This window comes from Schistocerca americana, chromosome 3, assembly GCF_021461395.2.
Source record: "Schistocerca americana isolate TAMUIC-IGC-003095 chromosome 3, iqSchAmer2.1, whole genome shotgun sequence".
In the NCBI taxonomy this organism is placed as follows: domain Eukaryota; kingdom Metazoa; phylum Arthropoda; class Insecta; order Orthoptera; family Acrididae; genus Schistocerca; species Schistocerca americana.
This window is the reverse complement of record NC_060121.1, coordinates 347,844,700-347,864,498: the sequence shown is the minus strand read 5'-3', so window position 1 is coordinate 347,864,498 and position 19,799 is coordinate 347,844,700. Positions and strand designations below refer to the sequence as shown.

General features: G+C 41.9%; 1 protein-coding gene across 1 annotated transcript in view; it reads left to right on the top strand.

Annotated features, from left to right (window-relative positions):
- Nucleotides 1-19,799, top strand: part of LOC124607055 (sialin-like) — a 94,367-nt gene that overhangs the window by 61,778 nt on the left and 12,790 nt on the right. Inside the window, exons 7-9 of the mRNA XM_047139231.1 lie at nucleotides 6,328-6,460; nucleotides 11,931-12,169; nucleotides 18,622-18,742. Coding sequence (XP_046995187.1) covers nucleotides 6,328-6,460; nucleotides 11,931-12,169; nucleotides 18,622-18,742 — 493 coding nt within the window. The remainder of the gene's footprint in view (nucleotides 1-6,327; nucleotides 6,461-11,930; nucleotides 12,170-18,621; nucleotides 18,743-19,799) is intronic.

Genomic DNA, 19,799 nt, shown 5'->3' with positions numbered 1-19,799 from the left:
AGGGCAACTGAAAACGACATGATCAGCGGAACTTTCCTCTCCACATTCACCGACTGGTGTGTTACCGCATCCAACTCGATGCAAATATTCAGGATTTGGACCGTGACCTGTCCATGCTTCTAGTGTCTCACTCAGACTGCCATTCAGTTCCTTGTTTAACAACGAGTGCTAGCGTGCTCTGAATCACTTGCACTTTCTCACCGTGTAACTATTCGACGTGAAGCGTCAGTCATGGATTGCTGGAGCTGGCAGCAACAGTTGCAGATGCAATAGCAGTAACAGCTACAGCAGCAGCAGCAAGAAAGGCATTGGTAATTACAATACCAACAGTACAATAGCTACTGGAAAACGTACAACAGTCTGCAATTGCAGAATCATCGCCTTCCCCTCAATCATTCGCTTCGATGACGCAAATGAGAGCTGGGAGATTTATTTACGTCGTTTTGTTCTTCACTGCAAGGCAAATCCAATAAATGACACTGAACGTCAGCGAGCACAATCACTTTCTCCTAGTAACAAATTGCATCCACTCCCGGACCCAGTGGCTGGAGCTTTTGTGATGTTTGTGGTATGCTGACTGACTATTACGGTCAGCAGACCTATGTATTTGCAAATACTCTCAAATTTAATGAAAGCAAACGAGCTTAGCTTTCAGCCCTGACTTACAAGGCTCAATAAACAAGTGAGTTTCTTCCAAAAAATGGCTCTGAGCACTATGCGACTTAACTTCTGAGGTCATCAGTCGCCTAGAACTTAGAACTAATTAAACCTAACAAACCTAAGGAAATCACACACATCCACGCCCGAGGCAGGATTCGAACCTGCGACCGTAGCGGTCGCTCGGTTCCAGACTGTAGCGCCTAGAACCGCACGGCCACTCCGGCCGGCGTGTTTCTTCCTGTAAACAATGTGATGCGTTGTATACAGTCATTAATCCGTGATGTTATTATACATATATCTCCTGTTAGAGGAGTTAATGCGATGGTTGTTGGATTCATTTCATCCAAACATGAGCAATGTACAAAAAAGTGCCAAATCTCACTGAGTAACATGATCAACGCTAGCTACGTCTTATGATATTTGTGGTATGACTTTCTTCGTAGTGACAGTCGCTGTTGTGTTCTGCAATCAGCTGGTGGCAACCAATTAACCTCTCATCTTCTGATTTAACGGGCGCCGATCGTCCGGTAGTCTGAAGGGGTGGGTTTCAGTAGTTAGTGCAGTAGCTAGCGATCCATCGCACTCATCACTGATAATCACGCTCTAACAGCAATGCTTTGTTCTCTGTCGCTGTGTCCCAAAGCGAGCGGAAGTCCACCAAACGTTTCCTGCATGTTGTCATTTACGTGTACCAGGAAAGAGAGTACAACCACATAACGTACAGATTGTGGCTGAAGGCGTCGACGACGTGAGAAAGACAGGCCGTGGCATGTACGTCACAACAAGTGACACAGCAGTTCTTACGAGTGCCAGTAGCCGTCTCTAGGGGGGAGCGAGTAACTATTTCAGACGAGTTTAGTACTTCTTTACGTGCGTACAAGCTCTCGATAGCACATGATAAAGTTAGTGGGTACCTGTTCAATTACATATTGATTTGCCGTGGCCACTGCAGGGAGCAACGCCTTCGTGAAGTGCGGCGGACGAGCCGATTAGTGTGACGTCACAAGTTCGCTGCAGGCCCCGTATTTCTCAGGGGCCCGATGCCCACTCTGTGACGTCAAATATTTTAAACGCCGCAAACCGAGGCATCTAGCAAGAGTCTGTCTTGGCAGGTAGACAACAACAACAAGTGCTTGCATACTGCATTCTATCTTGCCACCGTCAACAGCAACAGCAAACGAGTTGCAGAAGACCATGCTGCAATTAGAAATTAGTGGAGGAATGAAAGAATTTAAGTTGGACACAGGCGTGATTAATGTGGACAACTAGTAGAGTGAATAGGCTCACAAAATCTGCGAGATCCACAGCGCAATGACGTACAATACATAGTCACTCCAGTTGCGGGCTCAGATCGTAGACCAAACAATAAGCCTTCTAAGCCCGATTACAATTTCAGAAAAAAATTATTATTTAAGAGAAATAGCTTCAAAAACTGAACAAGTCAATAACGCGTTGGTTCATCTCTGACTCTTATGCAAGCAGTTATTCGGCCTGACATTGACTGACGGAACTTTTGGATGTTTGTTCCTCCTGAGGGATCTTGTGCAAAGTTTTGTACATTTAGCGCATTAGATCGTCAAAAGCCTGAGCTGGTTGGTGCGCCCTGTATAAAATAATAAAAAATACATAATAAATGTTTCGGTATATGTAAATAATGAGATTAATTTTTAGGCACTCGGACAAGCACAATAAGCTGCGCTATGCCTGTAAATGGGTTCATATTAGTTCATATTAGTTCTCCACGGACGCAATAGTCTTTCCATTGCTGTAGATTTATGCTTACCAATTAATAATATTACGTCCGGTCGCCCTATCCACCTACAAAATCTTGACCGTGTCCATCATTCCTTTTGTAATCGGATCTGCGTATTAGCTCCGAAGTAGACAGGTGGGTTTCTTGAATTCTTCTATATTACAGTACTACTTGGGATAATAACTCAATTTTTCACTAACGAAATATGAATGTATTATTTCTTCTACACACATAAAAAATACAGACTTTTTTACTTATTCTCTCAACCCAAAATGGCTACCACTGAGCTTCGTTTATTAGCAGAGAGCGAGTCCTTCCTCTTATCGAGGAACAGGAAAAACATGTTTTTTTAAGTTTTGAAAATCAAAAATACATGATGGTAGGCGCAGGCTGTACGATGGCCTACCGCTTCACCTTTTCTCTTTTCCTTTAAAGAAAACGAAAACATAAAAGCAAGAAATGCAAAAGGTACATCACACCTGCCCAGAATGATCCGAATGATGTTAATGGAGAAGGAATCCGGCGATCTGGCTGACCAAGGACCAGTTTGGCAAGCACGAAGACAAGAAGTACAAACTCATCCCGTGTGAGGGCGGGCATTATCTTGTTGAAATATAAGGACAGAAGGGAAGCACAGAATAGCTTGCTATGAAGAGAAACAAAACGCGGGTATAAATTCTTCGACGTGCCGCTGTACAGTAAGGATGTCGCGTATGATAACCAAAGAAGTCCTGGTATGGAAAGAAATGACATCCCAGACCATCACTCCTGGATGTTAGGCCGTAAGTCGGGCGACAGTCAGGTTGGTATCCCACCGCTGTCCAGGGCGACTCCAGACACGTCTTCGGCCTGGTATCTCATTGACTGGAGTAGGATTGTCTTCAGGGACGAGTCACGCTTCGAACTGAGTCCCGATGACCAGCGGAGGCTTGTCTGTCTTGCTCAATTTGCGAAGCTCTTTCTCTTAAATAAATCATCCAGTATCTTTGAAATTGTTTCACTTGTTTTTCTGTACATGTTCATCACATCTACCGATTTACAGCCCATTCGGATAATTCCTGCATTGTGTGTTGTTGCTTTTTTTTGTCCAAGGGTGTATGTTAATTTACTGATTTTTATATTCCCAGAGCTTACAATAGTTCTTGTGGCAAAACTAGCTGAATGTTAAAGTCTCAGCAGGTGTTTATGACTCTTGTTGGTAAACTACAAGGTGGAGTAAATAAAAGAGGCCCGGACGAGCGGATACGACAGGACGTGAATGTATGCAGATAACCACATCCCTTGACGCTCAGAACACGCGTACGCCCGCCACGTGGTCCACATCGGTTCAGAACGTAGTGCTGGCCGTGTCAGTGTGAGTGGAGCAATGGAAAGTGGAAGATGGTACTCACAGTGGAGAAGCGTGTGTTCGTTGTGGAAAGTTATGTGACAACAAAGTAGTAGAAATGGTGTGGTCAGTCGTTTCTGAGAAATTTAATGATGTCAAAATGCCAGCAGAGAGTGCCATGTAAAGCTTACTCCCAAAATGGCGTCAGTCAGGATCTGTTTTGAATAAGTCAAAATATTCCGAAACGTGCGCTCTAACCAGAAAATGTGGTTGCAATCACCAGAAAATGCTTCAGAATCCTACCAAAGGAACAGGACTCCTATCGCAAGAGACCGGCATATAACGTCCGTCACGTAGATGAATACTCCACCTGGGCCTTCACATGCATTCCTACCGACTGACTGTTGTTCATGCACTAAAACTAGAAGATGCTTCTCAGAGCCTTCAGTTTTGTAAGTGGCTATTCTCTGAGATAACAACGAATAGCCTGGACATGGATCTGGTCTTTGTCTGATGAAGTCTGATTTCACCTGAGTGGTTGTGTCAACTCACAGAATCACAGGACCCGGGCAGCAGAGAATCCGCACAAATTCCACGAAACAGCATCGCATGATCAGAAGATTGGGGTTTGGTGTGCAGTCTCTGCGCGCCGCATTATTGGTCTCACATTCTTTCATCAGAAGCTGACTTCGGCGCCTTACGGTTCCAACATTTTGAAACCATTTGTGACAGAAAGGAGAAAAAGACCTACAGTACTTTCAGCAGGCTTATACAGGCGGCCAAGCATTGGAGCACATTTACACAGTCTTCTCGCCTGAGAGGGTTGTTAGCAAAGCCAGTCTGCTCACGGCAATAGCTGGACACCAAGGTCACCTGATCTGTCAATGTGCGATTACTTTTTGTGGGGTGTCCTCAAATCTAAGGTGTATCGTAACAACCCTCATAGTCTTCAAGAACTGCAGCAGAACATTTCGGATGAGATTACAGCAATTCCAGCAGCCCAGCTTCGATCGCCTTCAGCAACTTGCTGATCACATACTACGTTTGCTATAGTCAGTTTAGTACTATATTTACTTACTTCTGCTGTGCTTCTTTGTACCCTGTTCTCCAGGCCACTTCTATTTGGTCCACTCTATAAATTCATAGTAGATGGCGTAGTTTAACTGTACAAAACTGGATGAGCTTTGTTTTCTCTTTGCTTAAATCTAGTACATTTATGAGAAATCAGACAATTTAATTTAATTTACTGTTTTCTCCGCGGTGCTTCCTTAACGGCTTGACAATAATGCTTTCATCATCTACAGAAAAGCCTAACTTTTCCTCCTGATTCAATTAAATCATTAGATCATCATCACAGAAGAGGGAAAGTAAAGGGTCTATGATCAGACGCTGCAGAACGCTTATAGTGATTTCTCCCCATCAAGAGGATGTGCGGACCTTGTTTGTATTACTCAAATATTCTAGCGTAACTTCCTGCTTAGTGTTTCTTAAACAAGAACTGTACCATATACAAATAAAAAGTTAATTTCGCTTATGTATTGACACACTAAAATACCTTTGACAAATCCAAAAATATTCCAAGTGGTGATATAATTTGATAATTTTGCTACGTGCTGAGTGAAGATCTATCCAGCTTTCACAGTACAGAATCCTTTTTGAAATCCAAACTGTGATTGACTAAGTGCCCCATTAGTACTCAGCTGTGTGACAACCCTCAAGTACATCACCTTCTCAAAAATTTTGAGAACTGACTTAAGAAGGACTGGCCGGTAGCTACATCTGTAGAATTACCTTCCTTATAGAGACTATTGATGACTGAGAGCATAAAAAATTATAGGGCCACAACTTCGTAGTGTTACTCTACACGAACTTTAAAAAATCGAGGTGATCTTTCTGTGATGTTAATGTATGATAAAAATATCATGTCACTGCATTTCCCCCGTACTGATTTTTCAGTGAAAAGGTTTGCGTGCACTTCTGGACTTCTTGAACAGATTTTCTCACCCATGTGCATTTTAGTGACTTGCAGTTTCACAGTATCACTTCACTGAGATTTATACCCCTGAAGAAATATTCGTTTTCTCCCAGCTGTGGGAAAAAATTAAATTTTGAAAAATAACAAAGCATAAGTAATTTATTATTGCAATTAAAACGGCAACTAGCTATTGTTATTACATGAATTATTCACAACTGAATTGTTATCGGTTTCAAATCCGAAAGGTTCTCCATTGGACAGCACTAGGCTACATTTTAAACAATTCCCTACAATTCGTTGATGATTGTGGATAGTGCTACGATAAATTCTGGGACGTTTCTGAGCAAATGACTACTGAATTCATAAAACTTCGTACTGTACAACATGAAAAGGAAAACAAGAATTACCTATTTGTTCTGAATTACGGAAATGCAATCATTGCAAAACACCACTCCATTCACATATGTAAACACTTCGGCCACATTGCAGAGTATATAAAGCATATACTGTTGTCTGATGATCAATATTTCTAACTAAAAGGAAATTATAATCGTAGTTCCCTCTATAAATACGTTACAAATGATTTTATGTGCGACTGTTTTTTTTTAACAGAATGGAATCATATCGGCCATTCCCCACATCACTGGTACAGCTGGAAGTTTGGCATTTGTGTGGTTTACTAACTTCCTGCTCCGAAAGGAATTTGTATCCAGAATCTGGACTTTTCGCATAATAAATGCGCTGGGTAAGTTCTGTGTTACTAAAACACTCAAAACTTTCGAAACAGAATATCTCTATAATCTTTTTATTGCGATGTTCAGAGCTGTAATGGAGTATGGACAAGATATTAGCAATGCTGTTTTCTTTCATAATTTTGTTCCTAGTTATCCTGGATCTATCAATGTATAGTATCACTCAATCAGGGACAATCAACACATAGAACACAGTTCCCCACTGTGTCGTGATGATGGGGCCCTGAAAGCCCCATCCATCACCATTGAGATACAATTCCGGAGGAGGAGACTGAAGGTACAAGTCTACAACTTCATCTTCATCTACAACTACGTCTACAATCTGCAAACTACGTACTGGCGTGTGTCGGGGGGTACTTTGTCTACCACTGTCGCTTCTTCTCATTCTTGTTCCAATAGCGAATGGCGTGCTAGAACAACGATAGTAGATAAGCCTCCGAAAAGCTCGGCTGTCTCTAATTTTACTTTCATAGTTTTTCGCGAGTCATACGTAGGAAAAAGCAGTATATTGGTTCACTGCTAGAAACATAAGTTCCCGTAATTTCAATAGTTAAGTACAACATGGTGCACGAATCCTCTCTTCTGGCGTCTGGCGCTGGAATTGTATGAGCAACTGCGTGACGCTTTCGCGCCTGCTCAACAGATTTGTGCCGAAAAGCACTGCTCTTCTTTGAATCTTTTCTGCGTCCTCTATCAGTCCTGTCAGACTGACTGGCAGTACTGAACTACAGATCTAAATAGGTTTTTGTAAGCTGCTTCCTCCGTGGGATGATTACACTTCCTCAGAAATCTTCCAATCATATCTCATATCTGCCTTTCCTACTGTTAGCTTTAACTCGTTGTTCCACTTTGAATAGCTCCAAACGCATACTTCCAGACAGTTGACGAATATCTCTGCTTCTAGTGATTGTTCAGAAATCGTGCAATCAAACAATAACGGGTATTTCCGTCTATTTACGCATAATTTACATTTGTTTGTGCTGTGGGTCACATGCTGATCTCTGCACCAAACATCGTTCCACTTCAGATCTTCCGATATTTCGCTACAATTCTGTAGTAATGCGACATCACTGTCCACTACAGCGTCATTCACGAACAACCCCACTGAGTTTCCGACGTTATCCGCTAGATACTGAAGGCTGAAAATAACCATATACGACCCATATACGACCCATTTGGCGTATGATGGACATCTTCAGACGTGAAGATAAGTTCTGGTGTAAATCAAGGAAATGTCGTAAGATAATTATTTTCACAATATATACGAGGTGAGGCAGCTAATGCAGGCCATCTAAAGCACATCCAGAATGAATAAATATATCGATGTGCGGTTTTTGCCAAGTTATAGAGGGCAATATGGAGAAACAATATCAAGATATCAGTGCCGCAATCCACTGTCCCGCCGTCAGGAGAAGAGGTTCCACGAACGTCTGCCCTATTATACCAAATGTAAGCTAACACCTAACTCACGCGTGGTTTTTGTGTTGATCTGTACCTTTGAAGTCCATCAGTCTGTGTTCTGCTGTCTTAGAGGACTTGCTCGCAAAGCTGGTGAGACATTCACAATGTATACGACAGTAGAAAAAGTGAATATCGTTTCTGGCGAATGTCGCCAAACTGTTAGAGCAGCGGCGCGATTGTATGCTGAAGAGTATCCAGGTCGTGCCACGTGTTCACGGTATGTCTTTGCAGTCATTATAAAAAAAAGAAAGTTCTACAAACTGGAAGTGTGGAGAATAAAATACGACAAGGAAAGAGAACAAGTGATGAACGAAATTTTAGCAGTAGTAACACACAGTGCAATTGCCACTAAGAGGCATCTCGAAAGTAGGGATCAACCAAACGATTGTTCTGCAAACACTATATTCCATCGCATGTCAGCCACTTCACATCACATTTCGCTGCATCTGCAGCTTCATGGCAATCTCTTCCAAAATTGCTTATAGCTCCCCGTATGTGATCAGAGTAAAGTGCAAAGTGATGCTCCACATCTATGCAAAATTTTGTTTAAGGAAGAAGCATCTCTCACAAGCCATGGGCAACATGTACTAATCGTCAGTTGAAAATCCACGCTGACTCAAAGAAGTCTATAAAAACAACGTTCTTGGTCTGTCAGTGCTTGGTGCGAGTTTTTCAAGACCCGCACAACTGATCCCTGTTTTATTGCTGGCGATCTAAATAGACGCAAGTATCTCAAGTTCGTAAGATACGCTGCTGCTGCAGTTACTGGAAGACCTCTCATTCGTCATAAGGCAATCAGTGTGGTACCAAGGGATGACGGATGACCCTCCCATTTCGCGCATGTGCTGACAGACCCTCTTAAGAAAACATTTGGAGAATATTGGATCTGTCCGCTCAGCAAACGCAAAATGGTCTTCATACTTACCAGCCTTAACTCTTATATACTCTGAACTATGGCTAAAATTAAAACAAGAGCTCTATTAGGAAACAGCGACAACTCCCGAAGGCATGAAATGCCTTACACCGCACGCTTGTGTTAACGTTAACTCCTGATGAAACTCAAAAACGCTTTATAGCTTGTAGCAATACTCAACATTTTGAGCATTTGGTATGTCAGCCCTGATAATAAACAGATGAACCATACCTGAGTTACGTACTTGCGTGTATTTGGCATGACAGGGCATATGTTTGTGGAACCACTTCTTCTGACGGCGGGACATTGGTTTGCGGCGCTGTTGTCTCATTACTATTTGATCAACTCCCACACATGTTATGTCGTTCTCTTAGAAGCTTCTTTCAGCTGCCACAGAAAAAGAATCATATAGTTCAATTGAAAGAAAGTAAAGTCGGTGTCGTTATTGTGCGACTACAAACGATAAAAATTACTTGCAAACGCCAGGAAATTCGCCAGGTTGTCCTCTGTAACTCGCCGAAAACCGCAACTCGATATATTTATTCATTCAGGACATATGTCGGCTGACCTGTCTCAGCTGCCTCACCCTGTACACAGGGTGAACCGAAATTCGCGCACTCGGGGTTTGCAGCGCGACTCCTCACATGCCACACAAAATGTCTGTCACAAAATTTCGTCCGGCGAGTACATCCGGCAGAAATAGGACGTTAAAGAGTGGCAATCTGGCACCACTGTAACCACAAGTATAGTAACTAGCTGTGTCAACAGGTGAGCCTGTGCTGTACAGTTGGTACTGTGGGTAGCGTTTTGGGTTAGCGTGCAGGAGGTCGAGGATTCGACCCTGGGTTCAAAATATGTTTTTTATTTGGTAAATGTAGTCCGAGTGGTATGGTATCTGGCATCTTAGTCGTCAACAGTGATTGCAGCGGGTCCTCTGGAAAACATTTGCACTTACATACGACAATCGTAGAAATGGAACATTGGTCACCTTTGAAAGATGTCCTTTCCACGTCGTGGGCTCGAATTTATTCGCACCACTTCCTCTAGTAGAAGCGAAACCTGATTTCTTTCTAGCCTCCTCTAACGGTCACATAGATTAGTACCAACTATTATTCTTGCCTCGTTCAGGTCCATTACGTTTCGTTAGGAGCTTACGTTACCAGTAGGACTAGCAACGTGCTTTGCGAATAATGACCAAACTCGGTTACTATTCGTATGTGTTATCACCACGGTTCCATTAATTGTTTCAATTGTCTATTTCTTATTTGTCTAACCACGTATTTGTTGTGTTCAGCGTTACAAAATGTTGTAAATTTAGCGTACATGTGACATAAGAAACGGTCGATAACACTGAAATGTCAGAATGAAATTGTTGTTGTTGTGGTCTTCAGTCCTAAGACTGGTTTGAAGCAGCTCTCCATGATACTCTATCCTGTGCAAGCGTCTTCATCTCCCAGTACTTACTGCAACCTTCATCCTTCTGAATCTGCTTGGTGTATTCATCTCTTGGTCCTCTTGGTCTCCCTTTACGATTTGATGCCGCAGAACATGTCCTACCAACCGGTCCCTTCTTCTAGTCAAGTTGTGCCACAAACTCCTCTTCTCCCCAATTCTATTCAATACCTCCTCATTAGTTATGTGATTTACCCATCTAATCTTCAGCATTCTTCTGTAGCACCACATTTCTAAAGCTTCTATTCTCTTCTTGTTCAAACTATTTATCGTCCATGTTTCACTTCTATACATGACTACACTCCACACAAATACGTTCAGAAACGACTTCATGACACTTAGATCCATACTCGATGTTAACAAATTTCTCTTCTTCAGAAACGCTTTCCTTGCCATTGCCAGCCTACATTTTATATCCTCTCTACTTCGACCATCATCAATTATTTTGCTCCCCAAATAGCAAAACTCCTTTACTACTTTAAGTGTCTCATTTCCTACTCTAATTCCCTCAGCATCACCCGACTTAATTCGACTACATTCCATTATCCTAGTTTTGCTTTTGTTGATGTTCATCTTGTATCCTCCTTTCAAGACCCTGTTCATTCCGTTCAACTGCTCTTCCAAGTCCTTTGCTGTCTCTGACAGAATTACAATGTCATAGGCGAACCTCAAAGTTTTTATTTCTTCTCCATGGATTTTAAGACCTACTCCGAATTTTTCTTTTGTTTCCTTCACTGCTTGCTCAATATACAGATTGAATAACACCGGGGAGAGGCTACAACCCTGTCTCACTCCCTTCCCAACCACTGCTTCCCTTTCATGCCCCTCGACACTGATAACTGCCACCTAGTTTCTGTACAAGTTGTAAATAGCTTTTTGCTCCCTGTATTTTACCCCTGCCACCTTTAGAATTTGAAAGAGAGTATTCCAGTCAACATTGTCAAAAGCTTTCTCTACAAATGCTAGAAACGTAGGTTTGCCTTTTCTTAATATTTCTTCTAAAATAAGTCGTAAGGTCAGTATTGCCTCGCGTGTTCCAACAGTTCTATGGAATCCAAACTCATCTTCCCCGGGGTCGGCTTCTACCAGTTTTTCCATTGAGCAAGCAGAATGAAACTAGCAAATAAAAAACATGCACCCTCACCCAGGGTTGACCCCTCGACCTCCTGTATGCTAGCCCAAAACTCCATCCACTGCGCCAACTGCGCAGCACGATTGAACTGTGCAGTCAGAGGTAGTTACCGTACGTGTTGCTACGGTGTTGCCACATTGCCACTCTTTAACGTCCTTTTTCTGCCGCATATACTCGCCAGACGAAGTTCCGTGACCGACTTTTTTTTATCGCTGGCATGTAAGGGGTCGCGCCGCGAAGCCCGGGTGCGCGAATTTCGCTTCACCCTGTATATTGTGAAAAGCAATTATCCCACGACTCCCCCTAGAGTTACCTCTGGAGTTATCTTCACGTCTGAGTTGCCTCATTAACCAAATAGACCGTATATTATTTATTTTAGGCACATTTGCCCATTCCGGTGTAGAAATTTTCACTAACGTTGTTTCATGAGATATACCATAACATAATATAGCATTTACTTCTTCACGAAAGGGACTACCAGAGGAGTTGCTTCCCTCTTTGCCAGGTACGCTGGTGCCCGGAGCGGCGCTGGTTGTGGTGGCGTTGGTGGGCTGCGACGCCGCCACCGTCATCGCGATGCTGGCGCTCAGCGGATTCTGCGCCGCTGACTGCACGAGTTCCTACCTCAACATGCAGATAATAGCACCCAACTACGCGGGCACCATCGTCGGCATCATCAACATGTTCGCCAACCTGACGGGCATCGCAGTCCCTTACATCGTCGGCGCCTTCACCAACGCCAACGTAAGTCGTTAGTCTGCACAGTCTTTGGACTAGACTGGGGGCAAAGCTAAACACTATCCGGTATCGTGCACTTTTCTGTGGCTTCGGAGGGAGGAAGGAAGGTCAGAGCTTAACGTTCAGTCGACGACGTGTTCATGAAAGATGGAGCACGATCTCGGATTGAACAAGTGTGAACATGGAATCGTCCGTGTTCGTTTCAAAGAATGCCATCATCTGCCAGTGAGATCGTTTTGATACTGGTTTGCTGGCTCCATTGCGAATGCATTGCCGTTCTAACTTAACGATATTTATACAGAGTCTATCACAATAGGTAATACAAGCACGGGGGGAAGCTACGTGATCATAACACAAGCAAAACGGTTCCAGAAAAAGTAAGTCAGCAAACGATCTGTTTGTGAGATAATCGCGAATGTGTGGTTACCAGCCACGAGTGCCTTCAGTAGTTAGTACAGACGTATTCTAAACCCAAACTTTTCGATTGAGCACCCATCTGGGCTCAAATTTCACCAATGGTCTACCGTATCAAAAAATGCAATGTGAGTCAGCGTCCTACAAGATACGGTTTCCTGTACAGTCAAACCTGTTTATTGTGTACGACTTCATTCACGACGGCAAGGAAGGGTGGGCTAGAGAGCGGTGCAGCAACTGTCGACATAGCAAAGCTAGATAGAATTGATTAGTGAACAAGATAGAAGATTTACTTAACTTGTATTTCTCCAAGCACACGAAGATTCATTACAAATAATGCAGCAAGAAACAGAGGGCAGCAATGTCAATGTCAACAATCATAAGGCTGCCTGAAGCTCATGGTGTTGGAGTTGTGACTACACGGCGTCTGCTTGGCTTCATGTAGCAAAGAGGCTCCAAGTGCGAGTTGGCTGAGTGGCTGCTGTTGGCCGTCCTACATCGCTATCGCGGCAGCAGAGGGCACTCGTATGGGGCCATTAGATGCGCAGTTCAGTAGGAACGCACCATTGGATCCACTAGATCTCACGCGACCGCTATTGGTGTATAACGGAAACTTGCAGTTCCGTTAGCAACTTTACGACGCCCATGGGTGGTATCAATACGTAATACCAAACTCTTAAAGGAGGTGTTTGTCGTGTCATTCTTGCATTTGAATTCAATACTAAACTTTTGTCTCTGCAGTGAGTTACGAATTCATTCAAACACCCCCCAGGCCATTTTATAAATCTTGGCAAGAATACAGTTCACTGCTGAAGTTCCTCGGATTCATCGTTCTTCAACTTTATCGTTCTGTCTGAGATGACAACAGACAGAAAAATCCAGAGTATTGAGGCCGAGGTACAGACCCTGCTTGACTCATCCATTCTGGTACTGTGTGTGTCGTCGTACATTTTACAGAATGTGCCAGTGGCCTGTCACGCATCTGCCACATTCACCAACCACAGGCCATGTAGATGGGCAGTGAGAGAACTAGCCAAAATAGCTAACCTTCTATCAGCAGTTTTTGAGCATGTGGCAAGGTCACAAAAGGTAGGGAGAGGATAAGAGGTAGAGGGGGAAGAGGGAGGTTGAACCAAGCAACTTAGTTAATCCCTCCCCCAACCCCCCCCGCCACCACCCAATTTTGTTCTTATCCACGAGGAATCATATGAGTTCAGTGCTCTGGCATGAGACGACACATTCATAAAATTTTTGTAACAAATTGGAGCACAAAAAGTGGGAATATGTTCCTGTTTATGTAAAAGGCTCTGACTGAGAATTGGGATACCAGCTGTCTTGACGATAAGTCGCTGTTCTGCACTACCTCAGATGAGCATCAATAGCGAGTATCCCGGCGAAATGTGAAGAGGTTCTATTTTTCCCATGCATTGGAAGGGCACAGCAGTGTTACTATTGGCATCATTGGATAGGCATCCATCAGGTCAGGGTTGATGGTACAGAGGGAACTCTGACAGTAGATCACCAACACCCTGCATCCTCATGCATTTACGCTCATGCGATACTATTGTGGTGCCATTTTTCAACACGACAGTGTTTTTCGTCATACGGTACATGTCTCTAAGAACTGCCTGCATAATGTTGTGGTACTCCCATGGCCAGTAAGATCCTTAGATCTGTCGCCGATAGAGTACACTTAGGATCACCTTGGATGTCCCATTGCCAGTATCTGGGATATGAAAGACCAGTTACAGCAGTTGTTGGCCTGCTTGATTCTGGAGAGGATTTGACGACTTGATGTCACCCTTCCCAACCGAATCAGTGTATGCGTCCAGGCCAGAGATTGTTTAACTTTATACTGATCCGTTGGAACTTACTGCCAACATCTTTATGAATTTTCTTCGACGTTGTAAGCACTGAAATAATATCATGCACCCTCTCAACTCTCGAAGTTTCATTTCGTTTCCTCCTTCCCTTATGAGTGCTTATTTTTGTTTGTCAGGCAGTATAATTAAAGCATAGATAGTGTCATTTTGACAGGACCACTCAACATAATTATTTTATTACTTACAGCTTCAGGAATATATAGAATCATAGGCAGTGTCGCTTTCGACAGGCTCACTGAAGAAGTGTCGCGGTGAACAGAGTGGAAACCACCTTGATGTGTTTATATTGGCTGAACATGAACAAAAAAATGGTTCAAGTGGCTCTGAGCACTATGGGACTTAATATATGAGGTCATCAGTCCCCTAGAACTTAGAACTACTTAAACCTAACTAACCTAAGGACATCACACACATCCATGCCCGCGGCGGGATTCGAACCTGCGACCGTAACGGTCACGCTGTTCCAGACTGATGCGCCTATAACCGCTCGGCCACACTGGCTGCCGAACATGGACAGTAGGCACAGCTCTCTGCCCTAATTTTAACCCTGTACATTCTGCTCATTATATGACAATCCCAAATTGAGTATCTAATTACAATTAAGATAGAAACTGACCGAATTTCATGTATAATATTCCTTACCTCTGCCACTCAACATTCTTTGAGGTATACATCTCTTTTATTTGATTTCCTTAAACTTTTGGAGCATAGTGTTCTGTGCTAGGAATACTATAACATCTTACATGTATTATATGTTGAAAAAATGCACTCGAAACAGGCAGAAATGTACAGAACTCACCTCCGATTTGTCTTTTACGATACAATGGACAACAGGACGTTTTGGAGCTGACTGAGAATAGCTTGTTAATGTTCGCTCTTTAAGAGTACACACAAAGAATTGAAGTCACGTTTAAACTCAGATTTAGTCTGAGAAGTGACAAGGAAACCTGTGTGTCAGCAATCTACACGAGCAATGAGGGCATCCTTGAACGGTAAAAGATCGCAACATGTTGATGTAATTATTCACGAATCTGCAAGAAAAGATTACTGCCACCGACAGGGCCAGTCTACATTACACATATCCACAGTGATCAAAATACCTACACTTCGACTACTCGAATTTAAATAGTTAATAGAATAGTTAGTAGAATTAAATAGTTAATAGAATTTAGTTAGTAAATTAAACATTTTGACTCCAGGAAGGTCGTTCCGCACGCAGATAACAGAATCTGTAACTAAAATAACAACGGAATTCCGTTCTTTCTAAATTTTAGAGGAGAGTGAAAACTGTGTATCTCTTAGAAATTGAGAACTAATTTCGTATACACATCTGCCATTAAAGTACATTAGTGTAATCGACTTTTATATGTAGTTTAAATTATATGACTAGCAACAGGGAATAAAAATTCAGAAACTTTTATGTCGTTACTGCACTAAATGAACAACACCTGCATAAAGATACACTTAGAGAACATAAATACCCTCCCGGATAACTAAGCGTGTTAGCACGCCGTTTCCGGGATTCTGGTCCAAATCGAATCCGTCAGGCAGATTCACGACAAGGGCCAGCGTACTGGCTGGCCTAGATGTAATGTTTAGGCGTTTCCCCACATCTGACTAGGTGAATACCAGACTGGTACCCACATCTCACCTCAGGTACATGACTCGCAAAGAGTTCAAACACGTTATCACACTTTCACATGAAATAAAACTAGACGCAAAGAGATGAGGTACACAAATTCAGTCACAGAGGGGATCGGCTGGTGATAAGGTAATGTGGCTACGCTCTGCCACTAACGTAGCCAAATCCAGAATAACATGCCGACCCCGTGAAGGTATGGTACAAGCCAGGAAAAAGAAGAAAGATAAATATTTCATCATCAAAATAGATAAGACTAAAAATATCATTTAGTATGTAGTTTCCAGATGAAAAATTGCGTGGAAAGATTACAAGAGACATGGCTTCCTCAAGCATTTATAAAAACACTTGATATATTCTTCATAAAAGGTAAGATAGTGTAAATTCACTAAACTAACACAAACAGTAGAAAACGATGAAGTGAGAGAATAAATTCATACGACGTTAACTGCAGATTTTTGGCCTTTTAGTCTTAATGAGACTTAAATCTTAAATGATTGTTATTTATGACTACGAAGAAAAATAAATTTAGGTGACAGTTTGTATCTATTACCACTTCCGGCTAGACACGAAACTGTGTGCAGCCTTGAAAGATTTTTTATTTGTTTTATTATTAGTTCAACTGTTGGTTCCACTGAATAAACTGCACATTAAGACCAAAGTTAGTTGTAATGGGATTCTGATGCCTCTCTAACTAGCTACAAAAAGAATAAAATAGAATGTTTTCTTTCTTTTGATTACATTTCTAACCTGAAGTCAAAACCTCATAGTTATCAAACATGGATCGCTTTTGTGACATACGATTTCGAATACAGTTCGCAACTGATTTGGATATATCGAATTAATTCCTTCTAGTGGTGGTCCTAAATGTTGACTTTCGGAATACCAGTTTTCTGTCTCTGTAAGATGGGACGGTATCTTGGGCGATAAGGATTTGGCGTTTAATCTAACAATCGGGAAAAAATTCGTGAACAATGAAGAGACGTCGTAGTAACGTTTGTTGAGGTAATCTGGAGGTAGCAAAAGCAATCACTTGATCATACCCGCATTTTATTTCTGCATCAGACGACATAATTTTCAGTTTAAGACAGAACTAAATAATGCATTTTGGAAAACTCCTCCTGCTTTATAAAAGAGCATCTTTAGAGAAACTACTACAATAAAAAGTAAAAAATGCATTAAAAACTGTCACTTCGAAAAGTTTTTCAGAGTGTACTACTAGTTACAGAAATTGTTAGATACTTAAAATATTTAATGAAACATGTTTCGAGGTATAAAGCTCGTCTTCAGGCTTCAGTGGCATAAAGACATTTAACAAAATTACTAATAGATACTTAACGTGTTCTGTTACAGTCTTGGCATGTGCTGTGGCCATCTTGTGGAGAAAGAGAAGGGTAGCCTAATCTCAGGAAATATTCACTTTAAATGTTAATTTTTTAATAATCACTCTTTATCTTCACACGAAACGGCTGTCTTCCTGTGTGTTCATTTATATTCATTGCTATGGCTCCTCGGGGCTTGTTTAACCACTATTCCTAAGTTTGCAAGGGATAGTTAACACGTACCACACTCAACACTACTGGGCAACAGATATGGGATGGCGGTCAAAACAAAGCTTGTTTCGATTTCACTATCGATATATCAGTTACTTGTAATGTTTTCTGCTCATTTTTCTGTCATCATTTCCGATGTTCGTCGACGAAATATGTTACGATAAAAGAGGCTGAGCCAGTCTACCGTTAAAATGACAGTAACAACATTATTTTAAAGAATTACAAAGATATCTGGAGTAGAGATTATTCCAAATTGTTCATTTTCGTGTTTTCTCTTTTAACTGTATTGATTTGAAGCTAGTGAAGAAATATGAGCCATTGAACTCTGTAATTTGGTTTAGGATTTAGTGTATAGGCTTCTGGGAACTGATGAATATTATCATTTCTTCAAAGATGTTCAGTTTCCAGCTCTTCTCTAAAGTATGCAGTACATCAAGCTGGCTAGCTATTCCAGCACTGTATCTTGCTTCGTTTATGTTTCGCTGTAACTGGTTTTTTAGCTTCATCAAATCTGAAAAAGTCGTTATGTTTCTGAAAATGGGTTTTAAAATCGTATTCATTTATGTGTCAGAGACAGCAGCACTAAGTATGAATTTCTGTGATCTGTTTAAGAGACCTCTAAATACAACGTGCTTAAGTAGTTTGAGGTGTGTAGAAGATTTACTAATGACAATGTCTGTATTTGCTGGTGAAAAATCTTTTCAGATTTAAAATTCTTACATTTCCATGAAATACAAGTCATGTTATGTGATGAGTGCACGTAGTGTAGTGTTGTGTTTATACTCTGGTTACCAGTTAAATTGCAATGACATAAGACTTTGCTGATTTACACATGTTTGTATTTTCTGTGAGACGATCTCCAAATCAGAACATGGAACTATGGAGATAACTTCTTTCTGAAGCAATCTGATCTCTTTGGGCCCCGTGTCCAGCGGCTAAAAATAAAACAGGAAAAATATCTGCCTACAGCCAACGCGGACAGCTTGGAATAACGTCTTCTACCTGTCGGCTGCAGTGGCCACCGTGTCGTACTTACTCTACGCAGTGTTCACCACCACTGATGAGCAGCCGTGGAACGTGCCACCCTCAGGTGAGTTCCGAAAAGCGGAGAACGTTGTACATCCATCACATGGCACATGGCGCGATAAGAAAATATTGTTACGAATTTACAGCACAACTACCATTTAGCCATAACTCAATGTCTTGCATTACCGTATATGAAAGGAAACCAGTAAATTGTTGTAATGTTATCACTGTGATACTTGAAACCTGAAACACAGGGCCAAACTAAAGTCATGCCATGTGTTTTTGTTTTTATGTGATTACTTTGTTGTGAACTTTATTAGATACACATGCAGGTCATAACTACATAATATCTTTTATTCTCATCTTCATACATCAACTGAGGGCAGATACAGACAGTTGATACTCTTTCGGATAACTCACATTCTCAAATTATTCTGGTTGGCAACTTTAAAGATAATACAGAAAATATTGTGTTTTACTAACTCTTTAACACTTCCAACGCTAACTTCAGGTGCTGTGATATTGTAACGCTGAAATCGCATACTTGTCATGTCAGAGTACGGTGGACGTCAGTAGGAGATCATGTTTTATTCTCTTGAACGTTTGAAAGGAACTGTTCGGTCGACCTTTTTGTAGTATTTCAAGAAGCCAACACATAACTGAAGGGGCTAACAACAGCCAGGGCCGATTCCAGAACATGTTTCCACACAAACGACTTATCATTTGGGGTCACTACATACACTACTGGCCATTAAAATTGCTACACCAAGAAGAAATGCAGATACAAAACGGGTATTCATTGGACAAATATATTATACTAGAACTGACATGTGATTACATTTTCATGCAATTTGGGTGCATAGATCCTGAGAAATCAGTACCCAGAACAACCACCTCTGGCCGTAATAACGGCCTTGATACGCCTGGGCATTGAGTCAAACAGAGCTTGGATGGCATGTACAGGTACAGCTGCCCATGCAGCTTCAACACGATATCACAGTTCATCAAGAGTAGTGACTGGCGTATTGTGACGAGCCAGTTGCTCGGCCACCATTGACCAGACGTTTTCAGTTGGTGAGAGATCTGGAGAATGTGCTTGCCAGGGCAGCAGCCGACCATTT